The 18908-nt window shown below is 41.4% G+C and overlaps 1 protein-coding gene across 1 annotated transcript in view; it reads right to left on the bottom strand.

Annotated features, from left to right (window-relative positions):
* Window positions 1-3588: 3588 nt before the first annotated feature.
* LOC117418263 (xylosyltransferase 1-like) overlaps window positions 3589-18908 on the bottom strand; it is a 56000-nt gene continuing 40680 nt past the window's right edge. The window contains exons 5-11 of the mRNA XM_034031124.3: window positions 18383-18463; window positions 17147-17363; window positions 16336-16512; window positions 13298-13563; window positions 11262-11457; window positions 7917-8250; window positions 3589-7221 (exon numbers count right to left, since the gene is read on the bottom strand). Coding sequence (XP_033887015.1) covers window positions 6899-7221; window positions 7917-8250; window positions 11262-11457; window positions 13298-13563; window positions 16336-16512; window positions 17147-17363; window positions 18383-18463 — 1594 coding nt within the window. The 3' untranslated portion in view covers window positions 3589-6898. The remainder of the gene's footprint in view (window positions 7222-7916; window positions 8251-11261; window positions 11458-13297; window positions 13564-16335; window positions 16513-17146; window positions 17364-18382; window positions 18464-18908) is intronic.

Here is an 18908-nt window from a genome sequence, read left to right on the forward strand (position 1 = left end):
ATAGACTTAGACTGCCACTTACAAAGAGAGAATAGAGTAACACTGCAACCTTTTTAAGTGTGGGATCTGGGATTATTGGTCTAAAGAATGCTATCAAATGTTTTTAGTCAACTCACATATTGGTTCAAATTGTATGTTTTGATAGCACATGCAGTGAACAGTAATCTGCCAGTATTACACTTTCTGCTTATTGTTTGTCACGTTTCGGATTCTGTTCTCAGCACAGTGTACGCCCCATAGAAACCGCACTACCTCCGAATACTGTAATTAAACATTTAACCTAAGAGAATGTTTTCCTATAGCGTCCCTGGTGCAGTGTGGATGCTCACGTTGATGGAGATGCCTGCTGGGATCTCGCTGCACGCATTGCTGCCCGGCCTAATTCCATCATTTGTCAGAGAGACGCGCAGTTGTTTTAGGGTTCTATGGGGAGCTTGCTCTCTTTGCGCACGCACTGCACCAGTCTGCCTGATTCTCTCTCTCTCTCTGCATGTCTCATTAGAGGCCCTTGTTGGCATAATTTGCAAGGGTACATTTCAATAAAGCTTTGGGACCGACTGGAAAGGGATGCCAGTCAAATCAAAGTCTGTTCAGCTGGAATGAGTAAAGTGGAGACTCCTTAGTTGCACAGTGACACAGTAATTGGGTAGAAGATGCGCCGGGCTGCAGCGTGGGAGGTTCTGGGTTTAAATCAGCTGTCTTGTTAGAGTGCAGTGTGGAGTGTAATATGTTGGACTGGAACTGTGCTCAGAGTATTGGGCTACAGAGTGGAAGGTTGCAGGTTTTAGCTTAAAAATTAATGGTGTTTTTCCTCGAAAGGCTTTCAGTGTAATTATGTGTTTTTGACAGGCCATGGCTTGCCTTGTGAGGATTACGTTGTGTATTCCCTATTCATAAAAAAACTTTAATTATCATAAATTAAAAATATAATTCCAATGGGGTCCAATGGATAGGGAAGCAAGTGGCAACAAAGTTTGAAGAGCTGTGGTTACATTTGACTGCTTTAATAGCACCGCAGTAGAACCTCTGAGATTCCAACCCATTTCAAAATGGAGGGTTGTTGAATGAAATGTCTCTTACTCTAAAATGTGTTTTCAGTGGTTAAATGCTTGTGTGAGGTGAGCTGTGTCTAATGGGTAAAATTCCCAGAATATGAATACAGAATACAGCAGTGTGACGTAGTGGTTAGGGCTCTGGACTCTTGACCAGAGGGTTGTGGGTTCAATCCCTGGTAGGGGACACTGCTGCTGTACCCTTGAGCAAGGTACTTTACCTAAATTGCTCCAGTAAAAACCCAACTGTATAAATGGGTAATTGTATGTAAAAATAATGTGATATCTTGTAACAATTGTAAGTCGCCCTGGATAAGGGCGTCTGCTAAGAAATAAATAATAATAATAATGTATTTTACAGTAGGCAGAACTGTTTCTGGTTCTAAGTGGTGTGTTTGGTTGACAGGCCCATTTCGTAAGTTTGAGGTCCTACTGTTTTAAGAAAAGACATAATATTCACCAGACAATGTAATGTAATTTGAGATATCTCTAAATGTGATACAATAAATGTTCTATCTGCCACTGCTCTCCTTATCTCATCATTGTGAAAAGAATTTGAGAAAACTTACTAAAACTGAAATGGTGAACCAAACCATTTCAAGGAGGCAGTGACAAGGTGAGTTAAGGGAAGGGAATTATATTGATACCTGGGGGACAATAATGAGGAACAGCAGAAGAATTTATGAAATAGGATCAGCAGGTGTGTAGATAATGATTGGGTATGGTGATGTATAATTTAGCTTAAATGGCTGTCGATAGGGCTGGGGGCAAGGAACAAATGGTGAAACCAAGGGACGCAGCTGCAAAACAAAATCTGACAAATCTTTTGCGATTCAGTGCGTCCTCATTAATCCTGCCAAGTGAGGAGAGTGAAACTCTCCCCAGTGCATACATTCCATGCTGCCACTCCGTGCATAAGACATGAGCCTGATGTTCCATGGCAGGCAGAGAGTAGCTCCCTGGGAATACTGAAAAATATATATTTATATCTACATAGACACACACATACTGCATTTACAGCTCCTGGCAAACCCCAGCAGAAGCTGCACATCCAGTAGCATCAGAAATATCCTGCTTTCTATTAAATTTCTAATCTCAGAGAATGTATGATATAGACCGCCTGTCTTGTTAATTTAAATCAGAATGGTTTTATGTATACATTAGTTTTAGGAAGTGTAGCCTAATGGTTAGTGCAGAGGGACTGAGAGGCAGTGTGGCTTCATGGTTAGAAGCATTGTGAGTTGCATATGGGTGACTACAGAAGTGTGATATTTGTGCAGTCTACAGCATGCAATGCAGTACTTAGCACTTTAGTTTTTTTTTTTGGAAGATACTTGTGCTCCACAGGAGGAGAGACTGGGGATATCAAAAACACACACAGCCATGGCAAACCAACAATTACAGCACGGAGATCACTGAACAGAGTCGCTGCTGTGTTGAGTCTGTTTAATTAAATCAGAAGAGCTACAGAGAGTAATAAAGAATGTGAGACTGGAGAGGGAGAGAAAGCAAGGGGTACACAGCTAATCCTCTTGTTTATAGTGTAAGTGTGGAACTCTGCATTTAAGATGCAGTAACCCACTGTCATGCTCCATTTTATATTTAAATATGATTCATGCATTGATGGTTGTTTACTATCAGATTTCTTACCTCTTTAGCTTTTAGTACAATTTTTACGCCTGTATTCTACTTTATCTTATCTTGTTTTAATGATTATTTTCTCCCACAATATCTTTCTGGTGTATTCTTTAAGATCAGATGACTGCAGTGTTCAACAGATTTTCAGCTTGGGCATGTTTTTGCCTCCAGTTTAACCTGACAAGGCTTTTAAAGATATGTGTTTTTTTTGTGTTTTTTTTTTCAATTTTCCAATTTTTCTCCCAATTTTGGAATGTCCAATTATTATTCAACCTGGCTCTGCAACCCCGGGAGCCATCGAAACGAGTGCTGTCAGCTGTCCGCTTTTTTTTTTTGCTCTGCAAGCCCTCGCAGTTCTGAATTGTGTACAGGCCAGCCACAGGGGTCGCTGGTGTGCGGTGAGCCAAGGACTCCCTAGCCGACCTAACCTCTACCCTGCCTGGACAGCGTTTGGCCAATTGTGCGCCGTCCACAGTCTGCAATGGCATAGACTGAATTCGAACCGGTGATCTCCAAGCTATAGAACGCATCCTGCACTGCGGGCGGCGTGCCTTTACCGGATGCGCCACTCTGTAGCTCTGTTGATTTCTGCTGCACTTACTATCTGCAATGTCTTTTCACTTTATTTATTCATACATGTGAAGGTGATGGCTGGAAGACTCGTGGAAATTAGTTTGTATTACACAACTCAATGATTGTAGTCCCCCTGGCTCAAGGAAGGGTGCAGCTAAAACATGTGAGCTTCAATTCCACTGGACTGACCAAGCTTAAATACACAAGACTTTTTAAGAGACATACATGATTTCAAAAAGACCAAATCTACCTGTAATGTTTATTATCATTGTGGTGCCACCCCTGACCCGCCACCCACAAAAAAAAAATAACAACAGGGACAAAAGATTATTTATCACTTTATTTTAAAACAGTAAGACAGAAGGCATTGTATATACAACAGCAGTTTTTTGGTATGATACAAGTTTGTGGTACATATTTTAATTTTCTTGGAAAAATAAAATAATAAAAGTCAATTTTTATTTGCAGACATTAAAAGCAAGAGTTCCCAAGATGAAAGAACAGCTAAGGCACACATTTCTTCTCACCTCGGCTAACAGAAGGGGGGCAGACGAGTTCGGAGAAGTTAGTGCAAAAAAAAAAAAAAAATAAGAATTTCAAGCGATAGGAACAGCAGTTTGACGTTAGATTCTCAGAATGGCAGATAATCATCCCTATAACAATTATTACCTTGTAAAATGAATCATAAAATATTTATTTACTTTTTACTTTTAAATAAATTACAAAATATCTACATCCTTTAATGTGCCAAGTTCTGTGCTGGGAATTTATCTTTATTTTGCCTTGTACTGTATTTACAATATTCATTTTTTTTAGACTTTAGATTACAAAATACTTCTGTACATTTCTTATGTATAACATTTATAACAAAATAGTTGTTTTTCTTTAATTCATCATAACATACAGTGACATTAGATTATAATTTCTTTATTTTTACAATGAAAGGGTGGTTAGTACTAGCTCGTTTTGTACATGTTTTCTTATTCTAAACAGCAGAAATTAAAACTAAAAGGTGGTGAACTGCATTTCAACAGAATAGAAACCGGGTACTGTGAACCTGAATTGTTCCACAGCTCGGGTGTTGCTGAGAAAGGCATATCTGGAGTAGCTGCCTGTACATGTTCACTTTGCCCCAATACTGCCCCACAGTTGTCAGGGCTGTAGTTGAAAGAGTATTTGTTTGATTAGGTGAGGTCAGAACTGGGCTTGAGTGCTGCTCATAGTTTTAGGTTTTTCTTTTTAAAAGGGTGCTAAAAACAGACAGTACTGCTGGTTTAATACCAGACATGAAACAGCAAATATTCACAGCTGGTAGGCGTCAGGTAATCTGGAGTTAGTATGCTATGTAACGAAATCTGTCAGGCTACAGTTCATTGATTATATTTATTTTTTAATATAAAGTAAACTTTTTTTTTTTTTTTTTTTAAGACATGGCCAAACAAAAACTGGATTGGAATTGCCGTTATCTGCCATGAAGTTTAGCAGCCCTTCTTTTTTGTATTTAAAAGCTGCATATAATAAACCATGTTGTCTCAGAACTTTGTGTTTCTTAAATCATAACATAACAAATAGCTGTAAGGGACATAGCTTGGCTTTGACGAAATCCGTACTCAGATCGCCTTGTTTAGCTCATCCTTCATATATCCGTCATCCTTCATTCCCTACCTACTAAATCACGCTGCCCCACCCACCGTCCCTTAACTCAACCTACTAGATCACGCAGCAGGCCTTCCTCCCAGTCCTTCAGCTTTAACCACTGGACCACACTGCCTCCCTCCCTTCAGCTCCAGATCCTTGGACCGCTTGTGCACTATCTGTGAAATCTGGTGGCGATTGCCATGTGCGGAGCAGCTAATCACCTCTATCAATCAGTCCCTGATCTGTGTTTACTGGCAGCTGTTATTGATGGACTGGTACAGCATGTTCACCAATAGTCTGCCTTACTGTTCGAACACGTTTGTTTATACAGTATCATACATAAAAAAATATGACACCAAAATGTTCCTATGAAGAATAGAATCTCTCATTACTGTTAAAACAGCTCCTAGACCGTACAGCACTCAGAATGAACGAATACGATCTCACTGCAACACCATTTGCACTCTAGTTTAGCACTACAACACATACGCATGTGGATCTGAATACTGTTTGGTATTTCAATTACAGTTCCATTATTTAAGGATTACCTGCTCACACAGTATCTGCTGAGGCAGAGTTACCAGCTTCTTCACGCAGAAGTAATGCCTGCCTGAGGGCAAAGCAGCAACATACATAAAATGGCAACCATGGACCAGATTCCATAGCTTGTAAAAAAACAAAAACATTATAATTATTGTGCCTTACACACTGGAAAATGGCATGAAATATAGATTATTTTACATGTATGGGCCAATAGAAGCACTCAATACTAGAATGTACTGTCATTTCCCCAGTATCCCTTCAGTACTGCATGCATGAGCACCTTCCTGTGACATGGCATGCCAAAACCATGGCCAGTCCAGACAAAGACTGGGAGGGGATGGAATGCTGTAAGTCAGGGTGAGGGCCTTTGTAAATAAAGGCAGCTTGTTAAAGATTGAAATATTCACCAAGCTGCAAATGCAGCATGTAGTCATTAGTCATTGACTAAAAATATATATTTATAAATAAATAGCTAAAACGTTACTCTCTCTCTGTGCTTCCATTTGTTTTCCCCTAAAAAAAAAAAAAAAAAAAAGCCTTAGGATATTTTCTCCCGGAATGCCAGCGCAGCTGACATCCCATAATTCAAGTTTCAGGCAGCCTGCAGTATCCAAATAAAAAATAAAAAACAAACAAAACAACAAAAGCCTGAACATTAAAAAAAAAAAATACCAGCTGTAACATCTGCAGCTGCACTGTTCAGCTTCCTGATGTGCTGACTTTACATTTTTTAGGCTTACTATTATAATTTTTTTTATTACATTTTGGGAAGCCCGCTATACTTCCTTAACAACCTATGTCACGTACCCAACCACAGTGCCGTCAACTAATGGTACAGTTATAGGTTGCCTGGTTGCCAGCCATGAACTTAAAATAAGCTTCCCCTTTCTGTGTGCTTCCATGTTTTAAATAAGGTAATGCAGAGTAGACGAAAGAGTACATCAAAATTAACAGAAAGGCAATGTTTGCACAAATTGGCACCCTAAAACATCTTTGTGTCCCCATTGTGAGGTCACTGTGTGAATACAGTGACTGGCACAATAAGAAAGTGTATATCGGTATCCCCTTGGGTCAGGATGACTACAATGTAGCTACTAGTGTGCATGTCCAGTAATACAAAATAGAAACTTAGAAAATAGTTTTGAAAGGAAGGCTTTGTCAGAGTCACAGTCGCACAATTGGGAAGGCTTCGAATTTAGGATTGAGAAACTAAGTTTAAAATAACACAAGGTAGGTACTGTATTTGACCTAAATGGCTCAAAATAGTTTGCTTCTTAAATCACAGTCTAGACTTCCCTTCCATAATAAAATCAAAAGCTGCCTGACCGAAGGCAATACCGTTACTAATATATAATATTAGCAGCCTTCACTTGTTTAAGAAGCAGTAACGCTTGAATAAAAACGGTTGCAATAAAAAATAAATAGCAAGTGAGCCTCCCGTCCAGCAGTGGGCGCTACCTGAGATGACCGTCTGCTCTGATTGGCCCAAGCTCGGCTTTGGGGTCGGGGCTGAGCGCGCTCCACGTGGTCTGGCTGCAGGCCTGCATGACCGGACAGCCGCTAGGCCCCACGGAGCACACGTCCAGTGCAGACCAGTGTGCTCCCACCAGCTCGTCCACCCAGCGCTCCAGCTCGCTGCCGGTCAGCCCTGCATTGCGCTTGGCCGCCTCCACCTGCCCCAGGTGTACCGGGATGTTCAGCACCGGATTGAGCCCGTGGAAGCTCTGCTCCATGTAGCTGTTCTTGGCCGGTCCGTTGTGCAGCCTCAAAGCATCATCTGGAAGAGGAAGAACAAACAACCAATACGGTTTAGCAGCTGAGACACGGTGAGACTGGGAAACAAGTTAGTGCAGAGGAGAGCTGGCTTCCCGTTGTCTCAGGAACAAGGTTGTGTGCAAAAAAAACCCAAAAAACAAAAAAGAATCAAATTTAAAAGAATCTGCAATTGTAGCATGAGGCCATCGTTTGTAATTCTTTGCTATGCAATGACAAAAATGTGTGTATGCATATATGTGTATGGATAGATAGATATATACATCGATCTTGGAAAACCATTGTCAAATTTGATTATTTTCAGTACTATTGTAGAATAAGGAAAGCCTTAAAACTCACAAGACAGGGTGCACTATAGGACCTGGCTGCTGACCCACGGACCTTGCAGTTGAACTGAAGTTGGATTTAGTGCCTCTGAGTCAAGGGGCCGACAGCACTGAAGACGGAAGCACTCTGTGCTTACAGAGCAGGTATAGCAGAAAGATTTAGCGCTTCAGCATTTAAATGTAAAAATTCCACCTCGCACTTAACACCTAGTTTCTAATTGTGTTGCTCACGACGGTGGTTTCATTTCCCCCAGTCTCTCTCACACACAGAACACCTGCTTCTCATTTCTGGCCAGCATCAGGTTTTTTTTTTTTCTGCTTCAGTAACCAGTAGGAAAAGTCACGCATTGCTCAGAGTGAAAGGGCACCTCACCTTGTCTGATGGGCTGGCCGTTGTGGAAGGCGAGCGGGGTGATGAGGAAGCGCGTCTCTGCGACCGGGCTCCAGTGGTGCAGCACCTTGACAGTCCAGGTGCCGGGCCGCAGCGGCAGGTTGAGCGGTGGCCGGTAGTGTGTGAACTCGGCGCTCGCCTCGATCAGGATGTCGTAGGTGGCTGCGATCACGTTGGTGGGATCCACCCAGACCACGGTCACAGTCACGTTGGCCCCCTTCCCCCACTTCTGCATCCCCACTGGCTCGTCCGTCGGGCCCATCAGCCCCCCGAAATTCCGGAAAATGCGCTCCTTGGCATCCCACTCTGTGCCAATCTGGTAATTAAATAAGCAAAATTCAGAACAACGTATGCCAGTAATCTACATAGATAGTAAAATAACACAATGCAAACACCACATTCACATCAAGTAGGTTCCCATCACCTAGACTCTAATGCCCTATGCAAGAGAAGAAATGTCCCAAATTGGTTGAACTGGGATAGACATGGCAGGCCTGGCCATTCCAGTCTAGGTGCAAACTAATTCAGAATGACAGATACTGTTAACAGGCCTCCACTCTACTGATTTTTAAAATGAATTTTTTCCATCAGTTTAACATTGTGGCTCTGGTCAGGTCTGCTTTAAAACCTCGAGTGTGTGAGAATGCGCTTCTTTTAGAGCTGGTACGGTAGATAAACAACATCAGTGCGTTGCTAGGATACATAATTTAGGCCTCTACATTCGTGCTGGATCAAATTTGTTGCTTCACTGGTGAGTATGCTTTTTTTTGCACTAAATAGTGACAAGGGTACAGCATATAGCTTTTATGTTATGCGTAATAACTTCAAAAGAATGCCAATATTGAATATACTGATTACCTTCTTTTACCTAAATTAGTCAGGATTTGTGAGATTAATTCAAATGTTTTGCTTTGGACATAAAATGTTAACAGTAATGAACAACCATAGTTGAGATAGAAATGATTTCTGTTAAAATATAGTATTTTTTATTATTATTACAATGTTAAAGGGACATCTGATGCGGACGCACGCATATTCTGTTCAGTTGTTAAACTCAAGTGCTTTGTATTTATTTTTTTATACTCGGAAGTGTTCTAATTTGAATATAAATTGTACTAATGGACAACAGTGATTTTAGTTCTTGGATCTTCTGTTAAATAATGTTTGTTCTTTATTTTGAAAAATAAAGCGTCAGTGCATCGATTTACTTATGATAAATACCTATACGATAATCGAATAAGAAATTAGGTTGCTAATTGCATCACTTCTCAATTTACAATGACAATTGTAGGTTTAGTTTAGTTCTGACACTTTTAGTTTTACCAATGCTAAATGCAAAGTATGATAACTCTGACAGCTCTGTTTCTGAATGAGCTGCAGAGTATTTTTAGGCAGCCAGCAAACACTCCCAATAGACTGGCTGCCTCCAATCAATCTGGATTGATCGTCCTGTTAGACACTACCCAGAACCTTGGGACTTCAAGGGCAGGGCTTAGGCTGCTTTGTATATTCCCAAAAAAGATCTCTTAAAAAAAAAAAAAAAAAAATGAAATCAAAATAATAAAATCATTGTCATGCACATCTGCGCTCTGGGGAAACCACTCTCAGGAGAATACCTGCTCCAGTTTTTGGTTACATCTGAATGAGAACTAGTATTTATCAGCTGGACAGCAAGAATGGCCAAGAAACAGCTTGTTCTCATTGCCCTTACCTGGCCCTAAGCGTGTGTCACTCCATGGAAAGAGGAAGGGTAAATGGCAAGCCAACAACTGTGCAAAGCATGTTATTTGTATCTAGATTATTTATGAAATATTTGCTGGTGCTCGGTGCTATTAGTACTAGAGAGAATCTGATGTGATGTTACCTGAGGTTTACATTCTAAGGTTGTTTAGAATTCTCCACCTTGGAATTTATCTAGCTCAATGTACCCTACTCCCCAGTATGAATTTAAAGATGACTAGCTGACTGACTTAATCAGTTTCAATTAAGCGGATACCAAATATCATGAATGGATGGATCACTGCAGGCAAGATTTGTTTGTGTGTGTATTGGTTATTGGAGACAGAGAAGGGAAACGGTACAGAGCTTCGCTAAGTGGTGGAAAACGATGACTTTTTAATAACAGAACTTTTGGAAGCAAGAGCAGAGAAGATGTGAGAGAAAGAGTAGATATAAGAGCCAGCTGGGAAAAAGAGGAGGTGGTTGGATCTGGTGTGATCATCATTACAGTAGCTGATTAAGTAAATACCAAGATCAATTTCTGCTTGTAAGTGTATCTATATTAAGCTGCAGAGACACGAGAGGAGTGCTATATAAATAGACAAGCAATTCCAATAAATCCAGACCAACTTGAACCTACTGATTTTTGCAAAGCCTGGGCTGGAGGCCAGAGCCTTGGCCTTCATTCCTCTACGTGGCACGGTAGCCTCCTAGCCCAGATGGCAATGCAGGGACAGAGACTCATTTAATCATTAATTCACTTGTTGGCTCCAGCCACATTCCTACGTGTTTTGACAGGGAGAAATTTAACCCCCTCCCTGTCAACCTAATATTTTCCACTTTTCACCCTGCTACGCTCTAGAATTCATGGACCATTTTAACACTAAAGTTTTACCAAAATCAAGCAACTGTCACAGCCAACTTCCATTGCTTATTAAAAAGTCTTCACAAAGACATTTATTGAAGCAAACAAATCCCAAATATCGGTCTATAATAATGTTTGCTTCTGAGGGTGTTTCTCGCTTCTATTAATCTAATAAACCTCCTGAAGAAATTAAATTCTTATTGTTCAGCATGACTGCTAAACTGATTAGCTGAGATTCCAAAGACTGCAATTATTATTTGAAAGGAACTGATGGCAAATTAAATGTAGGTGGCAATAAAACCAGTGCACAATTTCCAAACCCAATAAATACAATCCACCTGTTCAAATACTGCTACTGGATTCTGAGATTCTGACCAAGTAATATTAAAAACCACATATATACAATATGAGTGGTTTGAATACTGGAGGGTAGGTGATAGCACATTTGAATTATATTTGCTGTGTCAGACAGCATGCAGCATCTTTATGCTCTCAGCGTTTGTTTGACATTTGTCTGATCCAGCAAATATCTCTGTAAGAAATGAAAATCTCTTTCGTTAAGTATACGGAAAACTCCAAAGCGGTGTGTAATTCAATATGTTAACGTAATATTATTCAGCAGGTTTCATTCAACCTTATGAAGAAAAATTAGTTGATTCTTTAGAATGATGCAAAGCCTGCCATAGCTATATATGCCTACAACAGAGTTTTTTCAAACTTGTTTTGCACAAGTGATTGGTTACCTCTGCAAATTGGAGCCTCTCAAAGTTTTTGGGCGGGTTGGCGATCTTGAACACCTTCTTGGGCATCACCCAGGTCTCCAGCGTCTCCAGTTTGCTGGTCGCCAGGTTGGTGGCATGGTGCCTCACCAGGTAACCTTGGAAACGGTCTGACAGGAAGTACAGGTGGACTGACACAGGGTGTCCCATTGGGAAATACCTGAGAGAAACAAACAGACTTTAGTCCGATTCCCAGCCAAAATCAAGAGGAAGTTTCCCAATATATTGAAATGTATTTCAGTTTTATAGATTTAGCTTTAATCTTATTTTTCAAATAAGCAACACAACAAATTATTAAATTGAAAATTAATAAACATGAGTCCATTAGTATTGGCACGCTTATACTTTTCTCTCAGTTTTTGTACATATCATTTCATTTTATTTTATTTTATTTGGGAGACATGCGCATATTCACGCACAGATAGAGTATCTCTCGAAACTTGTACAGACGGAGCACAAACCAGTCTAACAAAGAATGACTTGCTCCTGCTGAACAGTAAACAGCCATACTGTCAGCCAAAGCAAGCAATGGCCTCATCTGTATACTGTCAGCACTTGGATCTGCTCCATCCCATCCCAGTGGTACCACCATGACAAGCAGTGCAGCAAATATTTACACCCTGGCCTCTGATCCAGCATAACCCAACAACTCCCCTCCCTCCCTCCCAGCTCGGTCCCTGGCGGGCTCCCCCGGGCACTGGTGTGCATACGGTAGAGAACAGAGGTGCCATTGTGGGCTTCCATGATGTCTACTCTCCAGAGTTGCAGAAGGCTGTTAAGGATAGAAATTCACACTTGCTGCCAAACGTTTCCTTGTGCTAGTTAGAACTCGTGACTGAGAAATGTTTGTTTCCAATTCACTGGAAAAACTCTCTTTTACTAGATTATAAGGCTCTTCATGGGCTAGCTCCGACTTATCTGTCAGATCTTTTATCTTTTTACACTCCCACTCGCAACCTCCGCTCTGCTGATCTCAGAATGCTGTGTGTCCTGTCTGTTCGCCTGCGCTCTATGGGCGACAGGGCCTTCTGTTGTTATGCCCCCAAATTATGGAACTCAATTCCACTAGAGATCAGGGACTCGGCTTCTTTGAGTGTTTTAAAAGCTAATTTAAAGACTTACTTTTTTAGAAAGGCGTTTTTATGATTGTTTTATTTCCTTGTGCTTTTTTATGTATAATCTTTTTATTTTATTTCTGTACTATTAATTGAAGCGCTCTGAGATGATTGCTTTTAAGGGCGCTATACAAAATAAAGTTTATTATTATTATTATTATTATTATTATTATTATTATTATTATTATTATTATCTACAGCAGTGGTACTCAACTCTGGCCCTCGAGAGCTATTCCAGTGCTGGTCTTTATTCCAACCAGGTTCTAAATGAGTTAATTGCCTTTTAACAACTTCAATTAACTACATTAGAACATGCTTGGAGTAAAAACCTGGACTGGATTGGATCTCGAGCACCAGAGTTGAGTAGCACTGATCTACAGGATACTTCATTTCTCCTCCATTTTGTCCTCACTCAACTCAACAGCAACGCCCGCAGGACACTTAATAACCACCAGGCTTGTCTTTCCCTTTATAAATGTTCCCCGTAGTAAAAACATAGCAAGGTGTATTAAAGCACAGTGAAAGCATGGTAAAGCGCAGGTAACCATTGTAAACAATAGCAAGGTATGGTAAAAATCTGCTGGGAAAACATGGGGAAATTGCAGAAATACTATGGTAAACTTTTATAAGGGCCAGACCTTATCAGTACTGGACCCCAGTGCTGTCCTCCCGTCTCTCAACTCAGACCACTAACCCACACGGTTTCCATCCAACTCCCTCAGCTCTCTCCACTAGTATCTCACAAGCGCTACTCACCAGTGACCACAATTTAGAAAACACACGGTATGAAGCCTTTTTTATGTTCAGAAGGCAATGTAAAGTAGTCTTTAGCGGCTTTAACACAAGCCGTGTGTGTGTGTGTGTGTGAGAGACACACTAACTAACCTGCAGCTGCTGTCGTTGGGGTCGCCCTGCAAGGAGTTGGTGGCTCTCTGCAGCCCCATCCGTGCAAAGGCGTGGTAGTAGGTGAGCTGGGAGTCGGAGAGGCTATGCGCCCCGTCCGGCTCGTCAAAGACATTCTCCCAGTATGCCTTGAGACCAGGGGTGCCGGAGGGCAGGCTGCCGAACAGTAACCCATCCAGCTGAGTCACGATCTCCTGGTTCACACTTGCCTCGAACTTCCGGGCGAAGAACGTGGGCCGAGCGGTTTGCTGTGGAGAACAGAGAGAGAGAGCGTGAGGTTCCTGTGACTAGAAGCAGAGTGAGGCAGGTGTCCATAAACAGACAGTGTGTATGTGAGAAGATTAGCAAGACTAGGGCAACTTTGAGCCATGATTCCAGTGGATAGACCTAAGGGCTTTAATATATATGCGATTAATGTCTGTGTCATAACAGCAGGACATTTTAAAACAGAGGTACTGGTATTTATATTGGAGTGAGAGCTACAGAAGTTATGTGGCAAAGAAAGCTGTAATAAATGTAACAATCTCGGTTCCCCATTGGTTAACAGCTCCCCTCACTCGAATATTTCTGCTCTCTCCACTCACTGCTGACTGAAACAAAACATAGACAGAGCCCCCCCCCCCCCCCCCCCCCCAGAGCCTGTAGGCTCCCATTCTCACTCATGATGCTGATGTGGGCTAGTGTGGCCCAGTACCTACATCAGGGGTGTCTACTCACGGTCCTGAAGGGCCAATCAACTTCAGGTTTAACAGGCAAAATTATGTAATGAACTACTCCAGGGTCTGGATGGAGGTTTAATTGGTTCAATTCAACAATTTAGAACAGGGTTGGAACAAAGACCAGGAGTAGATGGACCAACTTTGGACACCCCTGACCTACATAAAGTAACTTTTAATTATTTCTCACTATTCTGCAGTGTATATATTCGTTTCTAAACAAAATATTACATTTACACAATTAAAACAATTAAATAATGCAATTTGAACAGGAAGTTGCATCAGTCTAAACAGATTTTTAAGTTGCTAAACTAAAATATCCCTTATTATCTTTTATAGGGACACATTTCCCTTTTTGTGGCCTATTGTTTCCTCTTCGCTGCCCAACAACTTCCCACACAGAGATGTGCTGGTAAGCCTGTCTACACTGGGGAGTTTCTTGTGGACAGCACAATTTTTTAAACAAGGATCCCGAGGCAGGCAGACCTAACAAAAAAAAAAATGTTAAGATTAAGCTCTGGCGTACAGACAAGAGTTTTCTTGTTTTTTGAAAATGCCAGTCCAAGTAACAATTTACTGTGAATGATCCTCCGGCCAAGACGTTCAATACATTCTTTATTGCAGGAATAAGAAGGACCGGTCCCTGCGGTCTAGACTGGCAGCCTCCTGCAGACACCACGCTGTCTGGACATGCAGCACAGTGGAATCTCTAGGATGTACAATGACACTACAGTGTACATAAACAGCTGCATGGACACATGATGGGTAAGAGCCCAAGCCCCCTGTGCATTCTGGAAGCCCTACAGCATTAGGCTATATTGAAAGGGAGTGTACAGGTGTGGCAATTTCTTAAGAAGTTCGGTTGTCTTGTCAATAACACCTTGGTAACAGAACCAAAAGAGACGTGGTCAACTGTATAATATAGCCTGCACACGATTCTCAAGATACAGAGACTAGCACGACTATAGGTTCACCGTAAACTCCAGGAAGTTAGTGATTTTATTGCAACATCAGATTCCAATACTTGAATTCAAGGAGACACTTGTTGCCAACAGTTATGAATGGAAAGTAGCAGCTATGTTTAATGACAACAGTGAACCACATACACATTTTGTATATTAACATAAACTATAATGACTTACTGTACAAGGCACAAGGCTCCAGTAATCCAATCAAAGGGGTTTGGATAAAGTTTGCAATCCATTTCTCAATCTCTGGCCTTCGAAATTGGAAACCTTTGATTGAACTGCTGCCTTCCCTTGGATGGCCAAACCATCTCTTATAATATCTGCAGTTTCCAATGCATTCCTGCGCTAAGGGCTTGTTTGGAATCTCTTCCAGTGTGCTTCCCTGTCTTACTGTACCTCACCCTGTACTGAACTGGTAAATTGGGAGATGTGACTGCTAGACGGAGGCATTTCCTCCCAGGACAGGGCAGCAAATTGTTCTAAATCCTGCCGTCACAAACCCCAGCCTGCCAGCGGAGCAAGAACTGAGGTTATAAGAATCATATCGTCAAGTCCCGCTCGGCCAATCGGATTACTCTATTCATGAACATTCCTATGCCTTCACTGCAAATGTGTGATCAAAAGAGACCATGGCTCATTGAGAGATTTTCATAGGGATGCTGATAGGAATGCAGTGTTTTTAATTCTTCTCCGTGATTTTTTTTTTTTTTTTTTTTTTAATTACAAAGATGACGGATTGAAAATAAGTTAATATAAGCAGATTGGTTCCAGTCACAGCAAGTTCATAGATATTCACAGAGGTTTCCTCTAGGAACTGGTCCAGTGATCTTTGAACCACCCTGTATGTATAACAAAATAAAATAATTTGTGAGCTCTTGAGAACATACAAGAGCCGCTGTGGTAAAACACAGCAGCCACGGTTTGTTTTGACAGTCACAAGTAGGTTTGATCGAACAACTTAAGTTTTCGTCTAGTTTTGAACATCCCAATAGAATGAGATGGATGGATATACTCCAGCATTTTCTAACATATTTCTCTGCCACTCAAAGTTTGCTTGAGAACTGCTGCAACAAGATTATCTAGCATATAGATACTGAAGCTGCTGGGCAGATGTCTGTGGACCAGGCAGATGCTTCTTGTGCCACAAACAGTAAACCTTTTTTTTTCTTTTCAGTTTGCTTTCTAGTGCACTGCAAAGCTGATTTAATGCATTCCATTTTTCTGGCTACATTAACACTTAAGACTGGGCTGGAATATAAAGCTGTAGGTGTGTAGCACTCTGGATGCCTGTGTATCCACCTCTCTCTTGCAGGAGCTGCCTCCCGGCCTCACTCACCTGGAAGCGGTGGAAGTCCGCGGGCTTGAAGTCGTTGGGAGAGCAGCCGCACCAGTCCACGATGTGCTTGTACTGGCACTTGCAGCCCAGCTTGCGGTTCCAGTTGGTGACTCGCAGGTTGTTGTCCACCATGCTCTCGCAGTGAGGACTGTTCTCCAGAACAGTGTGGAAGAAGGACTGGAGGGAGGAAGGGAGATCGAGAGTGTGATCACTGTTAAACCAAAAGTGAAATACCGTTCTGAAATGCCAACACCTGCTGCAGATCCACTTGGTCTACAGAAGATGATCTTTGTATATAGATTGCATGTGCCGTGTTTGTACTGTGTATGGATTAAGATGTGCAGAAGATTTGACAATGCTGAAATTCCCTTTGAAGATAATGATGTATTATGTTTCACCACCAGGTGTCACCAATTCATTAGAACAACAGCTGGAAGCAGAGCTGATTTGAGGCACACGACTTTCTTTCATATCCATAATGGATAATGTTACATTGCCGGGCTATATACAAGAAGTGGCAGGAATTTACATGTAATTCCCAATATTCTTTCCAATTGCATTCCAACGAAGTAATCCTCAAATACACTTCCCTAATTAATTTACTAACTTGAACCCGTAGACCATTTCAACACTTTTATTTCAGCTGAAACTCATTAAATGATTGTTTATCCTTTCTACTGAAAATTTAAGAAATTGTATTACACCTTGACCGACTTTTAGTAGAACACAGCCGTGGAACAATTTTTAAATTGCAGTTCCTCTTTTCAATGCAAGTTTGAATCAATGAGCTGACAGGTGACGCAGCTCGTACCTCAGCGGGGAGCAGCGTGTAGGAATAGAAGCGCTTCATGTTGGTCACCAGGTCATCCTGGGAGTTGATGACGTAGTTCACAAACTTCCTGTTTAACAGGAACCAGTCCGAGCCGCCGTCCACGGTGATGCCCTCCGGAATCTTGCGATCCCCGAGACGCCACATGTGGGTGTCACACTCGAAGAAAAGCCTGTCCAGCCCCTGCTTCCGGATAAACCTGAGAGACAGAGGGAGACAGCACATTGAGAAAAGAAACAGTCCCAACATTTGTCTACCTGATTTGGGGGCTACATTCTCAAGCCCTTTACGCTCAAGCTACTGTAGGAAAAACAGTCATCAGAACTTTTATCGTCTGGTTTCACAGACCCCGATTAGCACTTAATTTAGGTAAGATGACTAGTGTTAATCTGGGTGTGTGAAACAAGCCGGAAATCGATATCTTTGTTTTTATTCATAAAGGAATTTCTCTGTAGGCGATCGCATGATAAATAATCTGTTTTCAGTACGGAAGTCAGCCAAAACTTATTTTGTTGATCAAATTATAGTTTGAAGCCCCACAAGTAAAAACAGACTGGTGCCAGCACGCCTTGTTTATCAAATTATTAATTTGCACATTTGCTAACCTGGAAAATTAATTTACAGCAATTTCCTGGACACAACAGCACCAGGCATACATCAGCCCAAACAAGGTCATCTCATTAAATCTAACCGATTCATGGTATAATTAAGAGAATACAAGTCCTTGTATTAATTAATTCAAGAATAAACGCTATGATAAAGTGAAGTAAGCTAATGGATAAATTGCCTCCTGCCTCTTTCCCAGTGTGAGGAGGCGAGAGTGTAAGTGAGGACCAAGCATGTCGCCCCACACCTAAGTTACTGGAAGGTTAATTAGCGTTGCAGTAGCAATTGGATTAAAGCTCAGAGACTCATTAAGCTAAATAAAGAATCATTATAAAACTGCCTGGTACAGAATGGAAAAATGTGCAGTGAAAAGCAATGTCATTTAGTGGTTAAAGTGGAGGGACTGGGAGGCAGTGAGGTCTAGTGGTTACAGCGGAGGGACTGGGAGGCAGTGAGGTCTAGTGGTTACAGCGGAGGGACTGGGAGGCAGTGAGGTCTAGTAGTTAGAGCGGAGGTACTGGGAGACAGTGAGGTCTAGTGGTTAAAGTGGAGGGACTGGGAGGCAGTGAGGTCTAGTGGTTAGAGCTGATGGAATGAGATGCGGTTTCTTACCTAGCGTTGTCTCTGCCATGTGACTTGAGGAAGTTCATGTCCCTGTACTTGGAAAGGAAGGTCACCAGCTGATCATTTGTCCTGCAATGGATGAGGAAGAGGAGGCACGAAAGAATAATGTGAGTCTGGTTTTGAAGCAAACTGTACTCATGACACAAGGGCGATTCAGTATTTAAGTCACCCAGTGGATTATTAAACAGACTAGATTCATTCAGACCTGCAGTCTCCACATTCAATCATGGTTTGCTGCTACAAAGACTACACAATATATAAACTATTGATTTCATTTTAGATATTCATAGGGAGCTCCCGTTCTCATGTAAAAACAGCAAGGAATTAGAGCAAGGGCTCCATTTACTCTTATTATTATTATTATTATTATTATTATTATTATTATTATTATTATTATTATATTCCTTTTTAAAAATGTAGCTTCAGCATTGGTCCCTTGTGTTTTAAAGGTATCCCACCCAAGTACTGACCAAGCCAAGCTCTCCTTAGTTTTTGAAGTCTGAGCTAAATAAAG

The sequence above is a fragment of the Acipenser ruthenus genome, chromosome 13 (assembly GCF_902713425.1).
Source record: "Acipenser ruthenus chromosome 13, fAciRut3.2 maternal haplotype, whole genome shotgun sequence".
Taxonomy (NCBI): domain Eukaryota; kingdom Metazoa; phylum Chordata; class Actinopteri; order Acipenseriformes; family Acipenseridae; genus Acipenser; species Acipenser ruthenus.